Source organism: Arachis duranensis, chromosome 7, assembly GCF_000817695.3.
Source record: "Arachis duranensis cultivar V14167 chromosome 7, aradu.V14167.gnm2.J7QH, whole genome shotgun sequence".
In the NCBI taxonomy this organism is placed as follows: domain Eukaryota; kingdom Viridiplantae; phylum Streptophyta; class Magnoliopsida; order Fabales; family Fabaceae; genus Arachis; species Arachis duranensis.
Window position 1 is genome coordinate 77,334,250 of NC_029778.3, and position 23,076 is coordinate 77,357,325.

Below are 23,076 nucleotides of genomic sequence, written 5' to 3' on the forward strand. Positions count from 1 at the left end.
TGGGATGGCAGAATATTGTATTACCAGCGTCATTGTTACGAGTTAGAATAACCTGTTGTTGACCAGAAAAGGTTCTCATCTCCCAACATTTTTTCCTTGCCTATGCGAACGCATATAAATTCAGTGGGAGTTCCAACAAACTTGATTAAATCTTATTTTTTCATTATATGCTTCTTTATTTTGCAAATAACAGCCGGCTAGACTTTTTCATTATGAAAGAGAAACGATTACAATTCAATTCTACTGGTTTAAAATGTGTCTTTATCTTGCTATTGGAATCATTAATCGGACTTACCGCTTACGTTGCAAGTTGTTTTTTAAAATTTATTAAATCAAATCCGAGGGTGGCATTTCTTTGTTGCAATGTTTTTTCAAAAGAAAAATAGTAAATTGTAGGATCTAATTCATGGCATCTAATAAATCTGATGGTTAAATTTATACCCTTTAAATAAAAAAGTGCCATAATCGAGCATAAGAGCCTTATAATCCATCATCCTAAAAATCACTATTTCCATCCCAATATGATGATTTGTGCAACTTGTGTACACTCTTGTTATTTATGTTGCACTACCTAAGTTGGAGGTTACTATTGGGTCGAAACTTGATCAAAGTATTAGATTGCACAAGTATCAAATTTGACGAGAAGGATATAAATAACAGTGAGAGCATGACGTAACCTGCTCATCACGTTAACCTAAACAAGTTTTTGGTCATATAATAAATGCAATACAAACGAAAACTAATATAAATTACTGCAAAAACAACCATAACATGTCTTCATAACTTATTGCAAGCATTAAAGTATGACCACACTAAGCAAATAAAACACTTATTTGAAGGGCATAACTAGAACTCAGAGCAGATTTCCTTTCCCGTTAACCATTCTTTTCTCTTTTTTAGATATTTCATTGAAGTATGTCTTTGATGCCTGAAGCACTTCCTATGATTTCAAATTGAACGGTTTCATGATGAGATCAATAGCCAGCCGCAACTTTGTGCTATGATTTACTTGAGTTAAAAAAATTTTGATGTAAGCATACGCAAGATTTTAAAAGAGTATACGAAACAATAAATCGAATTTTTTAATTACATGGATTATGTAGTCATCCAGCCATTGGCACTCCCTCATCTAGGTAGCCACCCAAACACCACAATCATTCCTTGCACATTAAAAACCTTTTGTTATAATCTATAATTATATTAATTTCTTACCGTAAAGGATCATAGCACAAGAAACATGATTATTTAGCATATCATGGTCTGTAAGCAAAGATGGAAGGAAAAGCAATGTATAGTACATTAACAATATAAATACCATTGCAGCATCCTTAAATTGTGATAAAAAAAAAAATAATTATTCAACACAAATTAACAAAAGAATAAATGTCTGGTCAGTTCTTTAGAAATCAACTAGACAGATAAAATTGTTTGGTATCTTACGAGTCATCACTTTGCTCGCCAATCCCGGGAGGGTGTATTATAGGAAAATCTGAAATTACTAGTCTGTGTGTTGACTGGCGAGCATAAAAGGCCGAGTCATCAAGCATCTCCTCAACAAACAAAGCATATAATAAGTGTAAAATTTATTTCATGTGTATCAAGTCTATTGAGTGTTCAAGTAATATAAAATCCTTAGTTCTTGTCATTAGAAATGTTAGAGCATTACCATTAGTTTGACACTGCGACGGCGCCTGGTTCTGCTTGAGACGCATGTCTTAGAATCTAGTAATCTAAGGTGCCTTTTACGATGTCTATTACAACTAGGTACCAGTGCATGTTATCCTCATTCATTGGAACGAAAATCTAACATTATTACACACATAAGTGATTTTCGAATAAGAATTTAGTATTAACAAAAACATGTACTATGATCCATGAAGTACAAACTTACCTTGCATAGGCTTTCAAACTCTCCTATGTATTTCTTAGCGTAATAGCGTTTCAAATTCTTTGACGAGTGACTCCAATTAAGGGAATATTGCTAAAATTCGAGTTTACCAGCATATGTATAAGCAAATAACGTATAAATAAATGTAAACCAACCCATGAAGAATATGTTAATGGTTTGCACTCATCGAAAATGTAGTCAGTAAAAACCACATGTAGAAAAACCTAGTGTCTTTATGTGCATCAGTCATGAGCATATCTGATGTCAGGTTTATTATCTAGTTTAGCATTGGAGGTTTGACGACCATTAAGAAAAATATAAATGCTATTATTCCCTTATTACAACATGTTTGTATGGTTATAAATTCTTTCACGAAATTAAATAACGGTAATGAGGGAGATCCATACCTCATCCACCAACGGTTTGTTTGGTAGTATAGTATACATGACTTTCCTATTAGCGTGCCACAAGTTTGTCTGTGAAATTATCTCCAAATTCACGTCGTCATCTGCCAAATTTGAACCAAATACATACGTAACAACTGAAACTTCGTCTTTGCACAATGCCATATCATCTGAGGGATGAAACAGAACAGGCATCCACTGAGATAATGATTAGTTACCCCTTAGTTATTAATACTTATATAACACGGAAGACTTATAATGCAATGTTAACAGGGGATAACCCACCGCAGGTATCTTTGCGAACTCCTTCCTTAGTGGCAACTTGCGATCAACCAGGTTGAAGTAGCTAACATACACAGCTTTGTCTATGCTATCTGGTATGATTGGTTCTGTATTTGTCTTGTTTTTAGTACCATCATCACAGAGCAGATTGTGGCAAATTATGTATTCACCAGGCGTGGTTTATTCACACTTCGGAGACTTTGAACAACACTTCATATCTTTATGCAAAGTTGAATCCGCGCCTTGATGAATACTGGACATGTTTGACATGTTCTTTTTGGATGAATCTAGATTCCTCTCAAGTGTACCTGATGGCATACTAAATCCGCTCATGATCACATGCATTACTGTAAGGTTAAACTTATCGGCCAGACCATTTCAAAGATTAACCGCGTGTAGCATAATTCCGAACAACGGATAACACGTTTTGGCCTAAGAAGCAATCAAGTTAGAAAGTGTATTCATCATGGTCGATATTTGCATCATGACGTCTTTTAGAGAGCCTTTTTCGACAGTAATTCTACCAAAGTCCTCGTCAATATCTTTATCGGCTCCACTATTAAACTTTACATGTAGGCGCTGGTCATGCATGGTGTTTTCACGGAGACTGCGATAAACAACACATAAAATTTGTCGATATTCTATTATGATTCAATTTAAAATATGAATGATAATTTGTTGGAATACATTTTTATTTCTAACTTGGATGACAGTTCTATGACTTCTTTATCGACGGCTTTCCTTGAAAATTTCCTAGTTTGTTTATTTTTTGCTTCGTCATCTCCCTTTTCTATCTTTTGTGTTGAGCGTCGCTTCCCTTTGCCTGCTATTGGATGTTTGGGTTTTGTAAATTTTTTTAAAAAAATAAAGAAAAATATTGATAAATGTAGTTTTAATGAGTTGCACTCCACTACCAACCACAATTTCTTAAAAAAATAACAAACATGGTGGCTAGACCCTACTATTCAAGGAGTTCTGGCAGCAGATTGATATTTCTAGACCCCTAATATATGAAGTTGTTAACGTAGTCAGATAATAAACTTTCCTAACATTTTCCCAATGATTTATTTCATTTAAAACCCTATTTTCTGATTGGTTAAACAGAAGGCTCCAAACTTTCGACTAAAATTTGCAATTTTCACCAAGTGTTGTTCTTTCCATGTAATAGTTGATTTATTTAACCAACATTGAATTGTTTGTATTAGTCAAAGCTAGTTAAAGTTTTCATTTAGCTGTGTCATTCATTAGTTAGAAGTGTACTAACTTGATGGAATTAAAAACTTTTTCGATGCTGGTTTGTTATTTATTTTCTTTAACTAATACGTTAGACAAAATTTTAATTTCAGTAATGAATGCTTGTCTCCAAAAAATTTAATTATCATTTGTATGTTTCTCTAAGTCTTTGAAATTTACAAAGTCTATATCCAACTTAGAAATCCTGGGAATCTTACCATCCATATAGTTGAGCACATCATCCTCATCTCTTTCAAACCATCCTTTATGTTGAAATACAGACACGATTTCATAAGCCATTTGTAGTAAATGTAACAGTAAATTAAACTAAACTCTAACAAAACCAATTTTAATTAACGCATAATACCCCACTCGACACTAATTAGAAATTGTAACTTATTTTCATTACTTGATTTCTTTACTAAACCCTAAAACAGAAAATATTTGTAGCCCTAACAACTAGACCAGTCATTAACTCCAAATTACATGCAATAAAGCTATAAAGGAGGACCATCTAGCAGAACCACACTCACAGAACCACAACCAAGCACAGAAAAATGCTAGAAAACAAAGCAAAGAACCTACATCGTGTTCCTCGAATAGCCCATCACTACAATATCAAAATGATGTTAGCTCTTCGCCGTCACTGCACTCTCATGTCGTCATTCGCCCTCCGTCACGATTTCTCTCGCTGGATGATTTCTGGCACGAAAGAGGGTGTTGCCTTAAGATTTTCTATAATTACTAATGTGAAGAAGGGAGAAGAATGGAAGAGTCTTCCTATATAACGTCGTTGGTGTGAAACGTAACATTTTGGCCTCTTCAAAATATTGGCGTTTTTCTTACTATACCAGGGATAGACTTGTCCCAAACAAATTATCAATGAAACATAGGAACGTTCTATTATACGTAGGAATATTATCTGACACGTAGGATTGTCTCTGCCTCCTATTGATGGAGACTTTGATAGAAGAGACAGAGTGTCTGACTGAAGTGATGAATAGGAGTCGCGATGGGATTATGCTTTCGTTAAGGGATGGAAAGGGATTTCATGAAATTGTCAGGAGTCGTGGTGAAGTTTTATTCGAGAAAATATTGATAGAAGGACTAATCAGTCTCATAAAAATAAAAATTAAAAGTCAAAAAAGATATTTTTTATTAAGAACTTTGTTGTTTTTCGAAATAATTGTCAAAAACGATTTAAAATTTTTTTCCTATTTTTAATTTTTTTATTATCTTTTTCAAATATATTAACTAAATCTGTTGTGTAAAACTAAAAAATATTAATAATTTTTAAATTATTTTTACTTATAAAAATTAAATAAAAAATATATTAATAATTAACGTGTCACGTAAATATATTTTTAAAAAAGTTATTAACAAAAAAATTAATCAATTTCATAAAATTAAATTTTAACAGTCGAAAATAATTTTTTTTATTTAAAAATCTCGTAATCCTACAAAAAAAATTTTCAACTTGGATATTCAACCATTAAAAAAAGGTCTATATAAAGTTCTTATTGGCCCAACTATTCTCCTTACCGCCGTAGTTCAGTTACCCACCCCATCCCCCAGCTCTCTCACTCTCACCACGGTTCACCGCCATCACACGCTCGCCTCCGTCGCCGCGCCTCTCGCCGGATCCACCGCATCGTGTGCTCTCGCCGAATCCACGGCACGCTTGTGTCTCGCCGTTCTCCTCCGCTCGTCATCCCTCGCGTGCTGGTAGCCATCGGTGTTGCTCTCTCTGCCTCGTATTCTGCTCGTGCGCCATCACTGCACCCAACGCCTGGTGTGCTCCACTGCTCGCGTCTTGCCTCTCTTCCTGCAGCTGTGCTTCCTGGTGAGTGCTCGCGTCTGGCCGCGCCTCCGTCCCTCCCTCGCCTTTCTTCCACGGGTTTTGCTGCCTGCACTGACTGCTGGATTCTGCCGCTGCAACAACAATCAACATGTAAGCTTTTTTTTTTTTCAGTTATTCTAATATTCTATATTAATTTTTAATAGTTTATTCATTGATGTTATTTCTGATAATTTTATAGTTGTTTGATTTATGAATCTGATTAGAATATGGCAGAGTTTCAACTTGAAATGTTGAAATGGTTGAAATGTTATTGTTGTTAATTTTATTGTTGAATTGATTTATGATTTAGGTTTGCTGACTATGAATTCGCAGTGATTTTGTTGAATGTTGAATTGGTTTATGAATTATTTTGCTGATAATGAATGATTTTGTTGATTGTTAAATTGGTTTATGAATTGGTTTTGTTGATTTTGTTGCTGCTGTAATGATGTTGAATTTTTTTAGATGCTCACACTTTGAAATTACTCATTGATATAATTTATGGATTGTTATTTTTAATTCTATCAAATTAAGATACTATTCTAGTAGTAAGGACTAATTTTATGTCTATTTTCGTATTAGTTATTTTTAACATTTGAGACTTGATTGTTGTTAAAATCTTTGTGAAGACATGTATTTTCAATTTTAAATTTTTGACTATTTTGTATTTTTATTTAAATAAGACCGAGTCAATTGGTTTATCCAGTTACTCACCAGTTGAATTAGAAACCGAATGACCCTGTAGTTTGACCGGTTCTATCATCGGATCGGTTCTGACAACTAGTCAAACACCTGAATGCCAACCACTTCTTTCTCCAGCATCATCACTGTGGATGCTGCTATGTGTTCTCACTCCACCGTCGCCGTAGCTATGTAATACCTCTCCAGCGAGGCTGCAACCTGTGACCTCGTCGTCCATCTGCTCACTTCTGGTGTTATGTGCCTCTCTCTGCCGCTGTTGTACTTTCTGCTCATCTAGTCTCGGTCGCTTCCTCTGTACTCTCTCTGGCCACTGGTCAGATTTCTTCACTGTTCTCCTCTCTTCTAGCTTTGTGTTCCTCTATCGATATCTTGGATTTCTGATTAATGGATTATTGAATATGTGACTTGATCTGTCAAGAATACGTTTAGTTCAATTTTCTACTTTCTATTTTATTAGTTTAGTTCTGGTTTTGCCACTTTATGAGGTGAAAATACACTGTGATTAAGATTGATTAAATTCAGTGGGAGCTCTTTAATATTTGTGATATGTTATGCCCAAATAGGGCCTTGATTTGCTTGTGTATGATTAAACCTTGTTACTTTATGAAAGAATGAACTAATTAACATTCTGGAGCCCTAATTTGCTTGTTCTGCTTGTTATTTGAATTTAATTAAGGACAAATGGAAAGAGATATCCCTTAGTCTGCTTCTGTTTTGCTTGCCATTTAGGTTCACCAATACATCATCTAAGTGCCTTGCATGTAATTGTTTGAAGTGCTTGATTTATCTTGTTACTTTTTGGATTTTGGACATACAATATTTCAAATGCCTGACAACTTGTAATATGTGCACTGTGTTAAAGGATTTGCTGCATCTCTACAGGTTATTCCCCTTGAATTTGCTTGCTTTCTTTTGATAAGCTGTTGTACTAAATTTAGACCTTAATCAGAATTTAGAATTGTTGATATTTGAAGAAAATTGTCAAGTCTTATAACATCTTTCTCCATGTCTGGACAATACAATTGACATACATAATACAAAAGAGGAATATGGATGGATCAATTTGGCCCTTGACTTGCTATTGTTATGTGATCTAGTGTTTTCATGAATTCAACTATAGATCTGTCATTTTTGCTTCTGAACCTTGATTTGCAATTGTTGCATCTGATTCAATACCAAATTCTCGCTTGATTTTCTAGCAATGATACAAAGAAAAACTATTTGAATTTCTCAGATACTCTTCCAACAAAGATCACACCATTTGCACTATTTTGTTAAAAAAAAGTTACTTCTTTTTCAGCTTGAAGGACTCTCCTTTTATGGGAAAAATTTGCATGCTTGAAAAAATGTTATATCCTTGTTATTGGTAATGTTAGTGACTAAGATAGAAAGTTATACATTTTTTTGCACCCTTCTTCCCTTCAAGTGGAAACATGTAAGTTATACATTTTTTTGCACCCTTCTGGAAACATGTAATGAAAGAATTTCAGATAACTGGTATATTGAGAAGAAAGAGAGAATTATGAGAGTTGCTGAACTCTACATCCTTTATATAGGCACACTACCGATCCTTGGTTTTCTATTGTTATGTGATCTGATGTTGCCGATTGTTATTGCATCTGAATGTAATGGCATTCTTCCCCACTATATTCACTGCATCACATCCTTTATTTTGACTATCAGCCGCATTCTTCAACTTTAATGCATCAAAATATAACTCATTTAGTCATTTTATAGTCAAATACAATTCACTTACAACTGCTTGTTTGTGATTCAATTCGTTCTCAAAGGACTTGTTCAAAGATAAATTGCAATGACTAAGACTACCTACTGCTACTACGAATTCAAACCAAAACTTGAACTAGAGTAATTAAGGGCACATGAAAGCATGGATTAGGGAACATGGAATTAATGTGAGTTGAATTTTCTGACAAAAAATAACGTGAGAGTTGAAATTGTTCACAGCAACCATTGTAGATTAATTACAGGCACATGAAAGCATGGATTAGGGAACATGGCGGAATTCAATGTTTTAGATTAATTCAAACCATAGAATCTGGAATTTTTATTTTATAAACCTTGACTTCCTATGGATGGGCTTGAGGTTTTCATGCCTTTTTCATTATTGACATAAACGTTGGAGTTTATATCTGGATGAACCTGATGAGTTAACATCTGGTTTTGTGCAGGAAAAAAAAATGAAGATTGATAACTGCAGAGAAAAGACAGCCAAATGAAATAGTAAGGCATATTCAAAGTTGATTCTGCAGACAGATTGTTAGTTAAATTATATTTCGAATAATGTGTGTGCGTGCACTGAATTTGCTGTAGTTGAAACTGTAATAATTGGTTCATATGGAGCTCCCTTCTCTGTCATAGACACATGTTAGTTCCTTAAGCTAATCCTTAGCATTTCTTTAAGCCTTTAGCTAGTAATGTTGTCGGCTCTGGATATTGTTATTACATTTTTTCTGAGTTATCCTTGTTAAAGTTTCTAACATGATCTTTGAAGTTATCCTTGTTCTATTTTACTTTTGCTCAAAGTTATCCTTGTTAAAGTTATCCATGTTCTCACACACACACACATATATACATATATATATCAAAGGGCATGTGTGCTCTGTTTTTAGTTAAGTCACACATACATCACTAATAACTTGGGGATAGAGAATTTGATAATGAGAATGAATAAGGTCTTCCGACACAGAGGGAGGAGAGGGAGATGGGAGAGAGGAATGATGGCTCCATGAAGACTTGCCACCACCATGGTTCGTTCACGTTGATCTTTCAGTACACACCAACGACGAAAGACGGCAACCTCATGTCCAGTTGTGGCTCAGATGAAATAGACAAATCCATAGATGTTGGCGGCGATGGTAGCCATTGGTGAAGTTGTGCTCCCGTTTCCTCCCTTCTCTTTACTCATATTCTCTTCTTCCATTTATCAAAACCAATCTCACTTTCTACATAAAAGACAATTACCTTTTTTTGGGGGGGGATCAAAATGGTATTTCTATAAATTTCATTACTATTTACTCAACATTACTGCCATAATAATTTCACTTCAAATTTTGATTGAATACCCTACAACCTGACCTTAATACTTGCCAGTTGTTCATAGCTTCAACTGAACCGTTAGCTCTTTTTTAAAAATAAATTATTATTATTATTATTATTATTATTATTATTTTAAATGTGCACTTGTTCACTCTTGTTTTGATTTCTTCTTTATCAGCACACTACAGTATTGATTTGTGCACAAGTTACTCCATCTCATGCCTAACACATTATTCTGTTGGCAATGGATGGCAATGTTTTATTCGATGAAGGCAACAACGAAGAAGCCAACAACAATAATAATGGCACTATCAGCAACTCCAAGGACCGGAAGAGGAGAAACTACATGCTTGATGACGATAGCCCCAAGGTGGCACGCCAAAAACTTGCCAAGAGGATCCTCTTGTCTTTGACTAACCCTTCCTATGTTCTGAGACTTGGTTCCAAACCTCTGAGGTTGGATTACTGCACAAGGTTGCGGTACCTGCTGACGAAGCTTGTCAAGAAACATGACTGGGCCACTGCCAGTGGTGTTCTCAGTGCTTACTTAAAGGGAACAATGAACGACAAGTCTCCATTCAGGAATTGCCTCAAGTTCTCGGTAACACTTATGTCTCTCGGTTTCACATTTGTTATTTGTGTCCCTGCATTTTTGCCTCTTTTTGTAAAAAAAATAAATAAATGACATTGGGACATTCTTTGATAGTAGTTTCTGGCATCTGGGGAGGCCAATAGAACTATTGCATTTGAATATTTTCTAGTAGTGTGTCCAAACTGCAAAAGTTAACTTGGTTCTGATCATTAGTCATAGTTGTGTGCGTGTGTGCGTGTTGTTTTTTTAACCCCAATCCTAGATATCTAAGTCAACAGGCTAAAGGATGTTATGATTCCACCTATCTCTCTCAAAAGCTGGAACTGTGCAAACATAAACTAGAGTTATAATATGATATATAATTTAGACAAGGACATTTAGCTGGGGCTTAAAAGAGTAAAAGACAGTAATTTCTTTAGTGATGTACTGATGTGTTTTCTGACTATGATGTTGATATTGGAGATTTAGGGCTGTTCCTAGCCTATCACTTCTTTCTCTATAGATAAGTAAAGTTCAACCAGTAGTTATGTGTAACTTTGGCCATAGAAATTCTTGGCTATTTCTAACATCAAATCTGTGGCACTAACAGAATTCTAATTAACAAGATTTTAGTGTTGATTTCATTGAGCTTGTGAGCTGTCTTAGTCTTAGTTTTATTTCAAAATGAGTAACACCATTTTGGTACCAGAAAGATTCTAGTTTTGACAAAATACTACCTGAATGAAAGAAAGGCACTCGTGGACCTCAAAGATCACAGAAGTTGACAAACTTAACTAACATGGAACCCAAAAGATCACAAATGTTTCACAAACTTCACCAATGTCTTTGGGGGGCCGCGGATGTCTTTCTTCATTTATGGGCTATTTTGTTGAAATTAAAATCTTTTCAGTGACAAAATGGTACCCTTATAAGACTTCAAAACTTTTCTGCTTTAATATCTTCTATCACTAATGTCCTGAGTAAGTGTCTTAACACGAGAGTGTATTCTGGTTAATATGTAGGCTTTATTGGAGCTTCTTAAGCACGTGGAAAACTATCATATTAATCTAACAAGGATGAAGAACCTCTTTGATATTTGGTCGAAGAATATTGGATCAATGAAGAGTTGGCCAATAGAAGTAAGTTTTAGAAACTCCCTCCTGCTTTATAACAGTTATTACTCATGGCAATAACATGTTAAAGCATGTGCGTGCTCACACAGTCACACACCCAGACAAGGAATGCCAAGACTTGTAACTGAAACTGCCATGACTTGTGAGATTGTATGAATAATTTGAACTGAGGTCTGTCTGTCCTAAAAAAGGTTATATAGATTTAGATCACCAAGTACCTAACCTTTAATGGTTAATCCGTTAATGTGTTCAGCCTTTTTCACTTTTCATCTCTTTAGCCTTACCATCTCAGTCTCACAAATACTTGTTTTTTCCAAGCAGAGTTCTTTTAGTTTAGTGCTAATGCTGCATTTTCAACCACTCTCTCAGTTTCTTTCTGATTGTGGCAGTGATTTTTCCCTTTTCAATGTATTGCACATGCAAGCTAGGTGAAAGCAACCAGGGTTCTAATTATGTGCTTGTTCGCATTTTTGTTATGTTGCAACTCTTTGATGGGTAAAACTACTTTATCTAGTGCAAACTGTTTCATCAAAATGCTCCACTTAAGTAAAGAAAAAGAAAAGAAATAAAGAGTTCACTTCCATTCTGGTTTGTAAATAAAGTATATTTTTCAATTTCGGAGATTGTTAATGAGTTCATGTTGTCATCATAACGATCAAGGCTTCAGTGTGTTATAGAATTTCACTTGTGCTGCAGAGCAGATATAGAGTTCATGTGGAGTTCATCTTATTCTGTCTTGTGCATGGCAATACTGGGGATGCATATCAGCTTGTCATAAGGTATGCATTATTGAATTTTAATGCTAATCCCTTGGCTTTTATAAGAAATATCTTGAAATTGTGATCCCATTGACCAAGAATGGAGTGTTTCATAACATGTCGTTGCTAGATAAGCAGATCGACTTATTTGTCTTAAAATGTAACGGATTTTTCCGGTTTCTGCAACTGTAATCATGTGTGACTCCGATTGGCTTCTTTCCTTGCTGCACTCATAAACTCCAGTGGTAAGGTCTTGGAAGCCCTTGATTACAGGTCTAGTTGAACTGGCCTTTTCACCAGCCAGGAGGAATGCTTCCGCATACGACAGAGATTTCCCGCCTACCACTGCCCTCAATCACTTGACTCCACCAACCTATGTTGCAGTGTCTCCAATAGCATGTTCTTACCTCGTCTTTCCCTTAATAAGTTCTTTATTCATGAAAATTGGGTGAGTGTTCAGTCTATCTGACTGAACCTCTAAGGCCAGTGATCCTCGGGAAGGAAACTAGTTCAATGAACCTATAAGGCAAGGGATCAGGCAAATGGAAAAGCTAATGGTTGAAGGCCGGTGTTGGCAAGTTGGTTGAGCAAGTAGGGGCTACGGTTCAGTAGGACAAGAAGGATTACCTATTCCGAATTAAAAGGGAGGGTGCCCCAACGGATTATTCCAAATGAACACTCTTCCGCTCTGCAGGCTACTCCCATATTTTTAGGGCCTTGCATATTATTATATGAAATTTATGTTGCTCAGGATGTTTGATATGTTATTGATTAGCATTACGATTCTAATCCTCCATACATTTTTGAACAAGTCACATAATTTTTAATTGCTGACTATGGTGCCTAATTACAAGCTATAATAGGATTCTGTGTTTGGGATAAAAGTTTTCTGACCTGTTAGAGCAGTGTGGTAAAATATAAAACACTTGCATTTAGATTGGACAAGATTTTATCATAAAAAGAATGACAGTAAGCTTACTGATAATATTCCAGGTGATTGAGTGATGCAACTCGTGTTCTAAGTTGAGATTTGTCACTTCCTGTAAACATGTGGATGGGTTATCTCAATGATAATATTCTACGTGACTGAGTGATGCAACTCTTGTGCTAAATTAAGATTTGTGAGACTCCCTGTAAACATGGAGATGGATTATCTCACTTCACCACCCTAAAGATACTGGAAATTGTCTGCTACCTAAGAGAGATACAGTGCTATTAAAGTTATCACCTCACAAGAAATTTACAGATTAGATGTGCAGAAGGAACCTAACCATTGCAATATTCTGAATTCTTAATCCAAATTATTTTCTTTATCATCTACAGTCAATATTTGTATAATGGAAAACCCTACTGTATTGTTAAGCTTCTATCAATTTGTGAACAAAGTAGAACCCTACTGTTATAGTTAAGCTTCTACATGAATAAGCTTCTCTCAAAGAAATGGAGCGTGGCTCAAATCTGACTTTTGATTTGGTCCCTTGACATATTAGTTAACGCTTGTTTTCATTGACAATGCATTTTGCCCCTTCATTAATGATCATTTTCACTTTGAAAGTCCATCACTAGGTTTTTGAGAGACAGTGTTGTGTTAGTAAGGGGTTGCTGCTCTAATTTTTTTCTTCCACTTATTCTCTTTGATCACACTTTCTCTTTCTCTTTTTCGTTTTTATTCATCTTTTTTTTGTTGTTGTTTTCATTTCTCCTATAGCCTTGAGCAAGAAAAAGCTGATCTTGATCCTGTGTCAAAGATAATTATGGGCTTGACATACTATACGCTGTGGTATTCTTCTATCCCCGAAGAATTTCAGTGGAAAGATTCAGACCAGGCTGACTTGCAAAAGTACTCACGTATGGAGGGGCCCTCCATCAGCAATGAAGTTGGACAGTCAGAGTGGCATAATACAGTTGAATCCTTTCTGGCAAACTCCCAAAGCCATTGTGAATCAGACACCTCTGTTTTGAAGGATAAGCATATATCTAGGGATGTTGGGTTCAACAATGGCGTGGGAGAGTCTATGGAGATTGATGTTGATCATAGAAGAAAAGCATCGCATCAGAACTTACAGCCAGGAGAAGGTTTTCGCTCTAAGTCCGAAGAAAATGAAGGAAGTAGAGACTCCTTTTCCAACCATGGAGGCCTTACACAAGATACCTTAAATGTTATTAGTAAGTTTTTCAATATTTGTTCTCATTTTTCTTTTTCCTTCTGTTGTTATTCCAATTTCTTTTGGCTATTCTTTTGTTTGAATACATTTATTTGCTGGATCATTCACAATTGCTAACCATTGTCCTAAATCCGGTTGTTGAAATGCCTCCATATGCATATTAGATGATAAACTTTTTAAATCGGTAAATAAAATATTAGGTTTTATTTCATTAGTGCAGCTTCTCATATTTGCCTACTTGGTTGTACAACTCTTATTTGTTAGTTGGTAAATAGAGGAATTTATTTCTTTATTACATCTGTTTTATTTACAAATGAATAATGACTGTAAAAAATATTTCTTGTGGATACAAACACCTGTACCTGTTAGAATGCACATGCTTGCCTATTGTTAAGCATTGATTTTCCTACCTTCATTTTTGTTTCATACCGGAGATATTGCTTTTGCTCATATCTTCATAGCGAAGGTATTTTCATAACCATTACAAAGACTAGATTGTCCATGCTTATTTTGCACATGATCTTTTGTGACAATCTCTTTTTAGTCTTGACATCTGAATAATTAAATATTATCCATCATTCTTGATTTAGAGAGTAATTACTCGAGGTCATCCTAACTTTTTTTTTTTCATTATTATTATTATGCATTTACTCAGGGCAACTTGATTGGTGGTTGTTTCCCTTGGATTTTCCTGATGATAATAGTTTTGAGGAGTTCATGTATGTGCACTCAAATCAGCAAAATGACCACTATAAAAAGGCTGTGAAATATTTACAACTAGCTCTCGACTCAGCACCTTCAGTAACAGCAGCATTACTTCCATTGATACAAGTATGGAACACACATTTCAAAATAAATTTCAATTGCTTAGCTTTATCTTGTTTCTGTCCATGGAGTTGTTTTATCAATTATATCAGGATCAAAATTGTTTAAGTAATTAATTTTGTAATCTAATATTATTGGTTTCCATCCTATCTTATTGTGTGTTGCCACATTCCAAGAAAATAGTTTGGTCTTGTTTCACTAGGTGTTGTCAAGTGTCAACTATATGGATCAATCAAACATCGTCATATCCTATCATAAATCAATTTGGAAAAAAATTGTCTGTGAACAATTTATTTATAAATTAATTTACTATCTTAACTTTTGTTCTGAAATAGTTCATATCGATAAACTGTCCAGTAAGTTATTTTCCAAATTTCAAAATATTTTCAAATAAAAACTTATCAGGTGAAAACTAACTACATATAGGATTTTGTGTGAATATAAAACCTGATTAGAAAACTAGTATTTCAAATTTTGAAGGATTGTATGCAAGAACTGGTATGAGTGGATGGTAGAAATGCTGAATATTCTCTTTATTCTCTTTATTGATTTAAAACTGAGATCCCAATTTGGAATCCAATATAAAATCTGTATACAATACCCTCCAGCCTTATTAAATCTTCTAGAATATGCCAACAGACTCCACTACTAGCTACACACTTTTGTCAATTTTCCCTTTCTATTGAAACTATGTCAAGCCCAGTTCTCTTCTTTTTGAATATTGTTATATATTCGATTAGGTTCAGGGGGCTAACTGTAACTGAGGATTGTGAGAGTTAGGCATGCAACGCATGGTTGAAGGGTTGTGTAACTGTGCTTAGTTGTCAAAACTTAGTGTGAGGGAAGAGAGAGATTGATGATTCTATTGGAACTCGAAATAACAGTTGTTTAGGTTTTTTTAAATCATATCCTTAACTAGCACACAAGCAACTAACCATGTTCAGCAATATCACGAGGAGTTTTCTTTATACTTGCTCATGTGCGTCTTCTTTTAACATATTAAATTAATCCCTATGATGCTTTCTGCATGTAGTAACATTTGAGATACTGTTCCACCTTTTTTATTTTTATTTTTTCATTTCTAGCTGTTGTTGATTGGAGGTCGTGTTGAAGAAGCCCTAATTTTGATTGAGAAGGAGTGTAGTAATTCATCATCTGTGCTCCCTGTAAGGTGCACATTATATTCTCATTGTATCAGCAATTTTTGAGATAAGCAGGTTCTATTAATAATGTTTTTACCTTAGAAAGTTACTGATGCGAACATTTGCAGATTGAGGGCTGCGTTCTTGGAGTGTTCTGATCGAAACAACTCTGACTTGATTGTCACATGTTTCGAGGATATGCTAAAGAAGGATCCACAAGAAAGTTATCCCTTAGCAAAACTTATCAGAATGTACCAAAACGGTACTGTCATTTAAAGTCACATATTTTATATTTGAAGATTTAGAGATGTAACTTCACCCAAAATTATGCAAGAATTCCATGTTAAATTTATCTTGCCTCTGTTGTTATATTCTCCATTCCTGTATTGGCATCTTCAAATACAAATAACACGTCGTTTGACTGGATCTTGCACCTTACAGCTAGTTGTTGCGAATATAGAAACATTTTTATGATAAATTCATTGTTCTATGCTATAAAGAAAGCGAGCCTGTATTTGCTCAAGATTCAGCTTTTGTCATTAACCGATTTCTTCTGATATTTTGCAGGTGACTATAGCCTTGAATCTCTGTTCGAAATGATTGTTTTACATTTAGATGCTACTAGTGCAGAATACAGTACGTGGAGGATGTTATCTTCATGTTTCTTTAAACTCTCTTGCTACGAAGAAGATTCTATATCTGCAAACCATACTAATGAAGATGGAGATAGGCAACATTATTCCTTTAGAAAAACCCCAAAAGTGTTTACACAGGAAATCTCCGGAATGTCTTGGAGGTTACGCTGTAGGAGCTGGCTACTAACACATTTCAGCCATAGACAGCTTAATTCAGATGTTGAAGGTTAGACTTCGATTTTAATTACGATCATTATCAATTTATCGTACTGAGTTTAATATGATATGACTTACAGTGTAAAGTGTTTAATAATTTATTTTTATTCAATTAGATGCTTATGTGATTTTTGACATAACGTGTGGTTTGAAGGTTAGACTTTGATTTTAATTACAGTCATTATCAATTTATCATACTATGAGTTTTGATATGACTTACAATGTAAAAGTGTTTAATGATTTACTGTTGTCCAATTTGATGCTTATATTGATATGATTTTTGACATTACTTGTGCTTTAAGTCAATTACTTTTGCTGATGTGACCACACGAAATTGAATGTGTGAAATATTTTTACCGTAAAAGTACTTAAAAATTAAATCCCTAACTTTTGTGTACTATTTTAACATGCATATCAACTTCTCTAAGTATGTTGTAACATAAATGCATAATCATGCACTGTCGCTTTATTTCAGGCATGTTAATTTGTTTTTGCAAATTTTTACATGGTGCAGGTGATTTGCAGCTACTCACATACAAAGCAGCATGCGCATCCCATATGTATGGGCAAGATTTCCACTATGTTTCAAAGGCTTATTTTGTATTAGAAAATGAAAATAATAAGGACTTATTGTTGATTTTGGGTGAGCACAGGCAAAATTCATTTGAATTTTATCAGCAATTTCAAAATAAACTGAAATTATAACATGATTTGTTTGTTGCATGTAGTGATTCTGTGTAATTATTATTATGGTTTTCCTTGTTATGTCTTATGATTATTGGACGAAATTTGTTAGCTTATCATATCTTGATAAAGACTTTACTAAAAAGCATATCTAGTTTCTTTTGCTCTTCACCCTTGTGTTCAAAGCACCAAAAGAACATAAATAAAATGAAACCGAAATTGAAATGAAAATAAAATGCAAATCCAGCAAGATTTATATATTAATGTCTGAACATTAGCCTCTCTAGCAAGTCCAACGAGTTTGGCAAGACCAGCTTGCAAAATGCCATGCATCATCATATAATAGGATACATTAAATGAAAGTGAATTAGAAGGTAAATTAAACTTCCTTGTTAACTCAAGAGCAGACGAATTTGCAACCAAGAACAATGTGATTGAGTGAAGACACCACGCGATTCAGGGTACTCTAATTGTTTGTCGATCACTGTGTTATGGTCATAAGGTTTGTAGGTTGTTTTTGCATCTGTGCTGTGGTACATTCTCTTCAAGCTTAGTGAGATTTTGATTGTCCGGTTGAATTGAGTTTTGAGTAATTGAAGTTAACCATGATAAGCCAACTAATTTAAAGACAAAGGATAATTTACCCTTTATTTAGAGAGAGTTAGATAAAATTTATCTTATTATAATTCTTATTAGATGGTATTGTGGTAATTGGTTTATACCGTCGATATTTAAAAATTAGCCTAAAAAATATTGGATAAATCTATTATTTTAAAGGTTATTTAAAATTGGGTTGCTTTTGGGCCTGAATATGAGGTCTGGCTCTCTTTGGACAGCGTCCAACTTCTGATAGTACTAAGGTGTTGCCGTCCAAGTTCTTCTTGAAGAGGTGGGGTGGTATCTGCAAGAGACTTTGATGCTTAAGTTAGTAAGGAGTTTTAGGCAGGTTTTTTGTAGATTGGATTCTAAGTATACCTGAGAATGTCAGAGTATTTATAGATGTAGATATAGAATCAAGAACCACATTTTAGAGTAGTTCCATCTTTGGTGGTGGGTTGTCATTTTCTCTTATCAAGGAAGTTGTTGAGATCTCCCTTCTAGATAGATAGGAGATATCTTAGGAGTTAGTTACTTATATAGATAAGTAAGACAGAGCTGATGTCGTCGAGTCCGACCTCTATGAGGTCGGTTAGGTGTTGATTGGGTAATATTTTTTTATTGAACTTTATTTGTTTTGGGCCTGGTTATGTTATGGGTCAGGGTATGAACGATGTCTCTACTTGAGACCGAGCTTTATTAGGTCGGAGTCAAGCATATAAGTGTAGATCCTTTTTTTTAGTGATACCAGCTAGACATGTCGGGTAACCCATCTTTATGGGAGCTAGGTCGGGTACTCAACGTATTTTGATAAATCTGAAGTGTATCTTTTCATAATCATTTCACACGTTTCTCTGCGATTACTTTGATAACCGTGCACGCCATTAATAAGGGGGTGGATTTACTATTTTGCTCCTTGGGTCTTATAAATATTCTACTCATTTTCTCTTCTTTTTTCCTTCTTCTACACTGTTTGTACTTTCATTTCTCTCTCAAAGCTTTTTGTCTTCTTCGTTGCAATCGTTCTCTCAAGATTTTTTCATCTTGAAATTCTACTTTCATCTTCGCTCGAGATTTCTTAAGAAGTTTGGAATGTTCGTGTGTTTTGCTGCTTCCTGTGTTCTTTCGATTCTCGTTCAATCAAGGTTGGCCTTCCCTCTTTTGTTTTGTTTTGTACACCCTTGTATGTTTACGGGATAATGTGCTTCTGCCACCATTGTTTTCGACATTTGTGTAAAGAGATAGCAATGGTTATGTGGTGATTCTGCATTCTTTTTCTTTTCTCAAAGAATTTTATTTCTTTGCTGTGAATTTGTGTTAAATGTGGGGTGTTGCTTTGTGCCCCAAATGGTGCCGTTTTTCGCTTCTGATAACAGTGCCATTTCAATCTGGTTGTAGTGTTGTATGCTTGGTTGTTTTTTGAAAGGGTTTAAGAACTTTGGAGTTCTTTTTACGTTGTTGAAGACGATCCAATCTTTTGCGAATTTGTTTGAATGCTTATGTTGCTATTCCCGAATTTCCGACTTGTTGTGATCATTTTCTTTTTGTTATTGTAGGTGTAGCTTTATGTCTCGTTCAATAATACTCAACATGTCTTCTAAAGTTCTGTCTGACCTAGACTAGGTAGATATTACAGTTCTTTCCGTAGGCAACATAGGTTGTGTAGAGGTTAGGAGGATGAGAATAAATATGAAATTGTAGTTGTTGATCCTGAGGAGAGGATCTATTTTTCCCGACTTGACAAGTTGAAGCATCATTTTTTCTACATATATGAATGCTTTTTTACTAGGCTGGTGGGGGTGAGTATCCGTTTTTTCGACTTTGAGTCTGAGACTCTTTAGCTTTGTAATGTTGCTCCCTCTCAACTCCATCATAATTCTTGGAGATTTTTGAAAAATTACTAATTGATTTACCAAGAGCTTAAACTACCTGTATCTTCTAAAGTGTTCTTTTATCTCTTTCAACTTACTAAGCCATTTAGCTCCAAGAAACAGGGTTAGATATCCTTTCGAGATGTTCAAAAAAGGAAGGCTTTTTACAATTTCAAGAATTTTTTTTTTCAAAATACAATCTGTTGAGGGTGTCCGACCTTTTTTCTTGAACGAGAGAGATGAACCCCTTTTTTCTCTATACTGGGAGGAAGTCCCTTCTATTGTAAAACATAGCCTTGATGACTTACACGAGGTAGAGGGGTGTATGGTTGACCTTTTTCAGGAATGTTGGCACTGAGCTCTTAATCTTGATACCAAGAAGTTTTTAATAGGGAAGCCGAGCTAGGTTCGGACTGAGCAAAGTAGCATTTATTTATATTTTAAGAACATTATCTTGTTGTCTTTGACTATGCTTACTAAACCCAACTTTGTTGTCTTGTTTTTGCAGCTAGGATGACTAGTGGAATGAGTGCTCTAAAACCTCTTAGTCAGGCGAAAAAGAATGTTGCTGCCCGAGTTATCCAGTTAAATGAATCCAAAAAGTCGGTGCGAGCTCTCCTCTTCCCTCAGATCGGACTCGGGTCCCTTTTTCTCAGCCAAGGTGATCTCTAACCCTGCTCCTTCTCCTCCTATTCAAACTAGTCCCCATTCTCTAAGCCAAACCCCAAAAAGTGCAAGACTTTTGAAAAAGAGTCCATTGGAGTATACTCACAAGGATTTGATGCCGTGGCTTTTTGTGCAAACACATCCTTTCTCTTAGCTTTATTGGCATGGATGATATTTGCATAAAAATTCACCTTCAAGTATTGGCTCGGGGATGCTGAGATTTGTTCTGCTTTGTTAAAAGAGCTTGAGAAGACTCCCCTTGGTATCACTCGGTGGATTTTGACTGATAAGAAGGCCGAGGTCGCATCGTTGTGGGAGGATAAGCAACAGTGGGAGAAGGAGAGGGAGAATTTAATGACCGACCTTGCAAAGCTTCAAGAGAGGGTGAAGCAAGCTTAAGCTGCCTGTGTTATGGCGAAGGCCTAAAAAAAGGTTGAGAAGAGTTGTACTCAAGTCTTTGGGAAGAAGTTAGATTTGGTAGATGAGGTCTCCAGACTGAAGGAGAGGTATGCTAATATGGAGGAATCTGTCTCTCAAGGCATGGACGAGATGGCCGAGAACTTGAAGGCTCAATTCTATGTTATTGCTCCTGAGGCCGACCTCTCTTTGATTGATCCCGAGATGGTCGTAGTAGATGGGAAAACCGTCCCTTTCCCAGATGATGACATCCCTTCTGAGGACCCAAAGACGTCAGGTGCCCGAGTTGAGGGAACTTCTCAAAGCTTCCTGATTCGGTTGGAAGACGAGCTACTGTCCTCCCTGACCCGGCCTGAAGATGCTATCCCGATTTTAGTGGTGCAACCTGAAGAGGGTTTCAACATGACCCTTGATGAATAAGCTCCTCCCTTTTGACTTCATATTCGAATATTTGGCGGCCCTACTTGTGAGTCCTATAAACAATTTTTATTTTGTAATAGCATAGTTTGGATGCCTTTTTGAATACTTTCTTGATGGATTCTACCTTTTTTGGGACTTTTGAAATATCGTAGCTTCTTCTTTATTTTGTTGACAAATAATGACATTCATCTTCGGATTGGTGAATGTTTTTCTAAGTTTTAGACTTTTTGCTCATGTCAGATGAGTTTTTCATGAGTAATTATGTTGGAATTCTTTATTGTGATAGCTCTGTTTGAACTTTTATTTTTTTAAAGTTATTTTATGAGATTTTTAAGGGGTGTCGATCAACGAAGGTCGAAAACTTTGTTTTGAGATCATTCATCCCCTGGTCGGGAATTTTGTTTAGAAACTGTCTTTGAGTAGTCAGTTTTATCAAGTTACTTCTACGATTCATTTTAGACTCGCATCTTTTTACCGACTATTTATAAGTGGTTTTAATAAGGTTAGCCTACGATATGCTTATATAATTTCTTACACTAATGTGGACTTCGTCACTTCATCTTGTCGACCGTTTAGGTCGGGCAATGATTTTCGTGCCTTTTCAAGCTTAAATTAGTGTGTTTTGGTAAAACAATCAATAGAATGAAGAATAGATTAACATTAATAAGAAATGATACAAGTAATTCTTGCTACTAAGAGTTTTATATTTAACTCCTAGCCTTTGTTGAGATGCCTCGTTAAAACTCCTTTCAAGAAAAGTTATGAAGTCGGAAAAAAGAGTACATCAGGGAACAAGGTTCGCTTCTAGCTATAGTACCTTTTCAGGTTGCGTGCCACGATTTTGGGAGTTCTTTCCCTTGCAGGTCAAACACTTTGAAGTAACCTTTTTTCTAAGACTTCAATGATCTTGTAAGATCTTTTCTAATTTGCAGCCAACTTTTTTTCGCTCGACCTCTGTACTTCGATGTCATTTCAGATTAGTATGAGATCATTTATGGTGAAGTTTCTTCTGATGACTTTCTTGTTGTATCTCGCTGTCGTTCTTTGCTTTAATGCCTCCTCCCTTAGCTGAGCTTGTTCTCGAATTTCTGGAAGGAGGTCGAGTTCTTCCTTTTGAGTTAAAGTTGACTTGTATGGGAATCATGACTTCTATGTCATAAGCAAATCGGAACGGGAATTTCCCTGCTGTTGAATGAGGAGTTGTCCGATATGTCCACAAGACTTGGAAAAACTCTTTGGCCCATGCACCTTTTGCATATTGTAATCTTCTGCTTGTCCGTAGGCTTGAGGGTGCTCTATTGACGTGAACTGATGCTTAATCTTGAGGCTTGCCACCAGACTTCTAAATATTAAGTCTGTAAATTGGGTATCATTATCTGCAGTGATGGAGTATGAAACACCAAACCGGTTAACAATTTTCTTGTAGAGAAATTTCTGACTTCTTTGAGCTGTGATGATTGCCAGAAGCTCTGCCTCGATCCACATAGTGAAGTAATCCACCCCGACTATGAGATACTTTATTTGTTCAGGTGCTTAAAAAATGGTCCGAGGAGATCTAAGTCTCATTTTA

At 35.5% G+C, this 23,076-nt stretch overlaps 1 protein-coding gene across 10 annotated transcripts; it reads left to right on the plus strand.

The window, feature by feature from the left end:
- The first annotated feature begins 5,358 nt into the window (after window positions 1-5,358).
- LOC107459738 (uncharacterized) lies at window positions 5,359-17,706 on the plus strand. Of its 10 annotated transcripts, none has more exons than XM_052251976.1 (13): window positions 5,359-5,758; window positions 6,467-6,662; window positions 8,539-8,590; window positions 9,043-9,235; window positions 9,585-10,007; window positions 11,000-11,116; window positions 11,807-11,889; window positions 13,577-14,034; window positions 14,689-14,864; window positions 15,944-16,029; window positions 16,129-16,262; window positions 16,568-16,861; window positions 17,366-17,706. In XM_052251976.1, exons 5-13 carry the CDS (start codon window positions 9,651-9,653, stop codon window positions 17,554-17,556), a joined length of 1,896 nt encoding a protein of 631 aa, XP_052107936.1. In that variant the 5' UTR covers window positions 5,359-5,758; window positions 6,467-6,662; window positions 8,539-8,590; window positions 9,043-9,235; window positions 9,585-9,650; the 3' UTR covers window positions 17,557-17,706. The 10 variants fall into 10 exon arrangements, with proteins under 10 accessions (XP_052107936.1, XP_052107937.1, XP_052107933.1 ...); XM_052251977.1 differs by having other exon boundaries at window positions 9,057-9,235; XM_052251973.1 differs by lacking the exon at window positions 9,043-9,235 and having other exon boundaries at window positions 6,393-6,662.
- The last annotated feature ends 5,370 nt before the right edge of the window (window positions 17,707-23,076 follow it).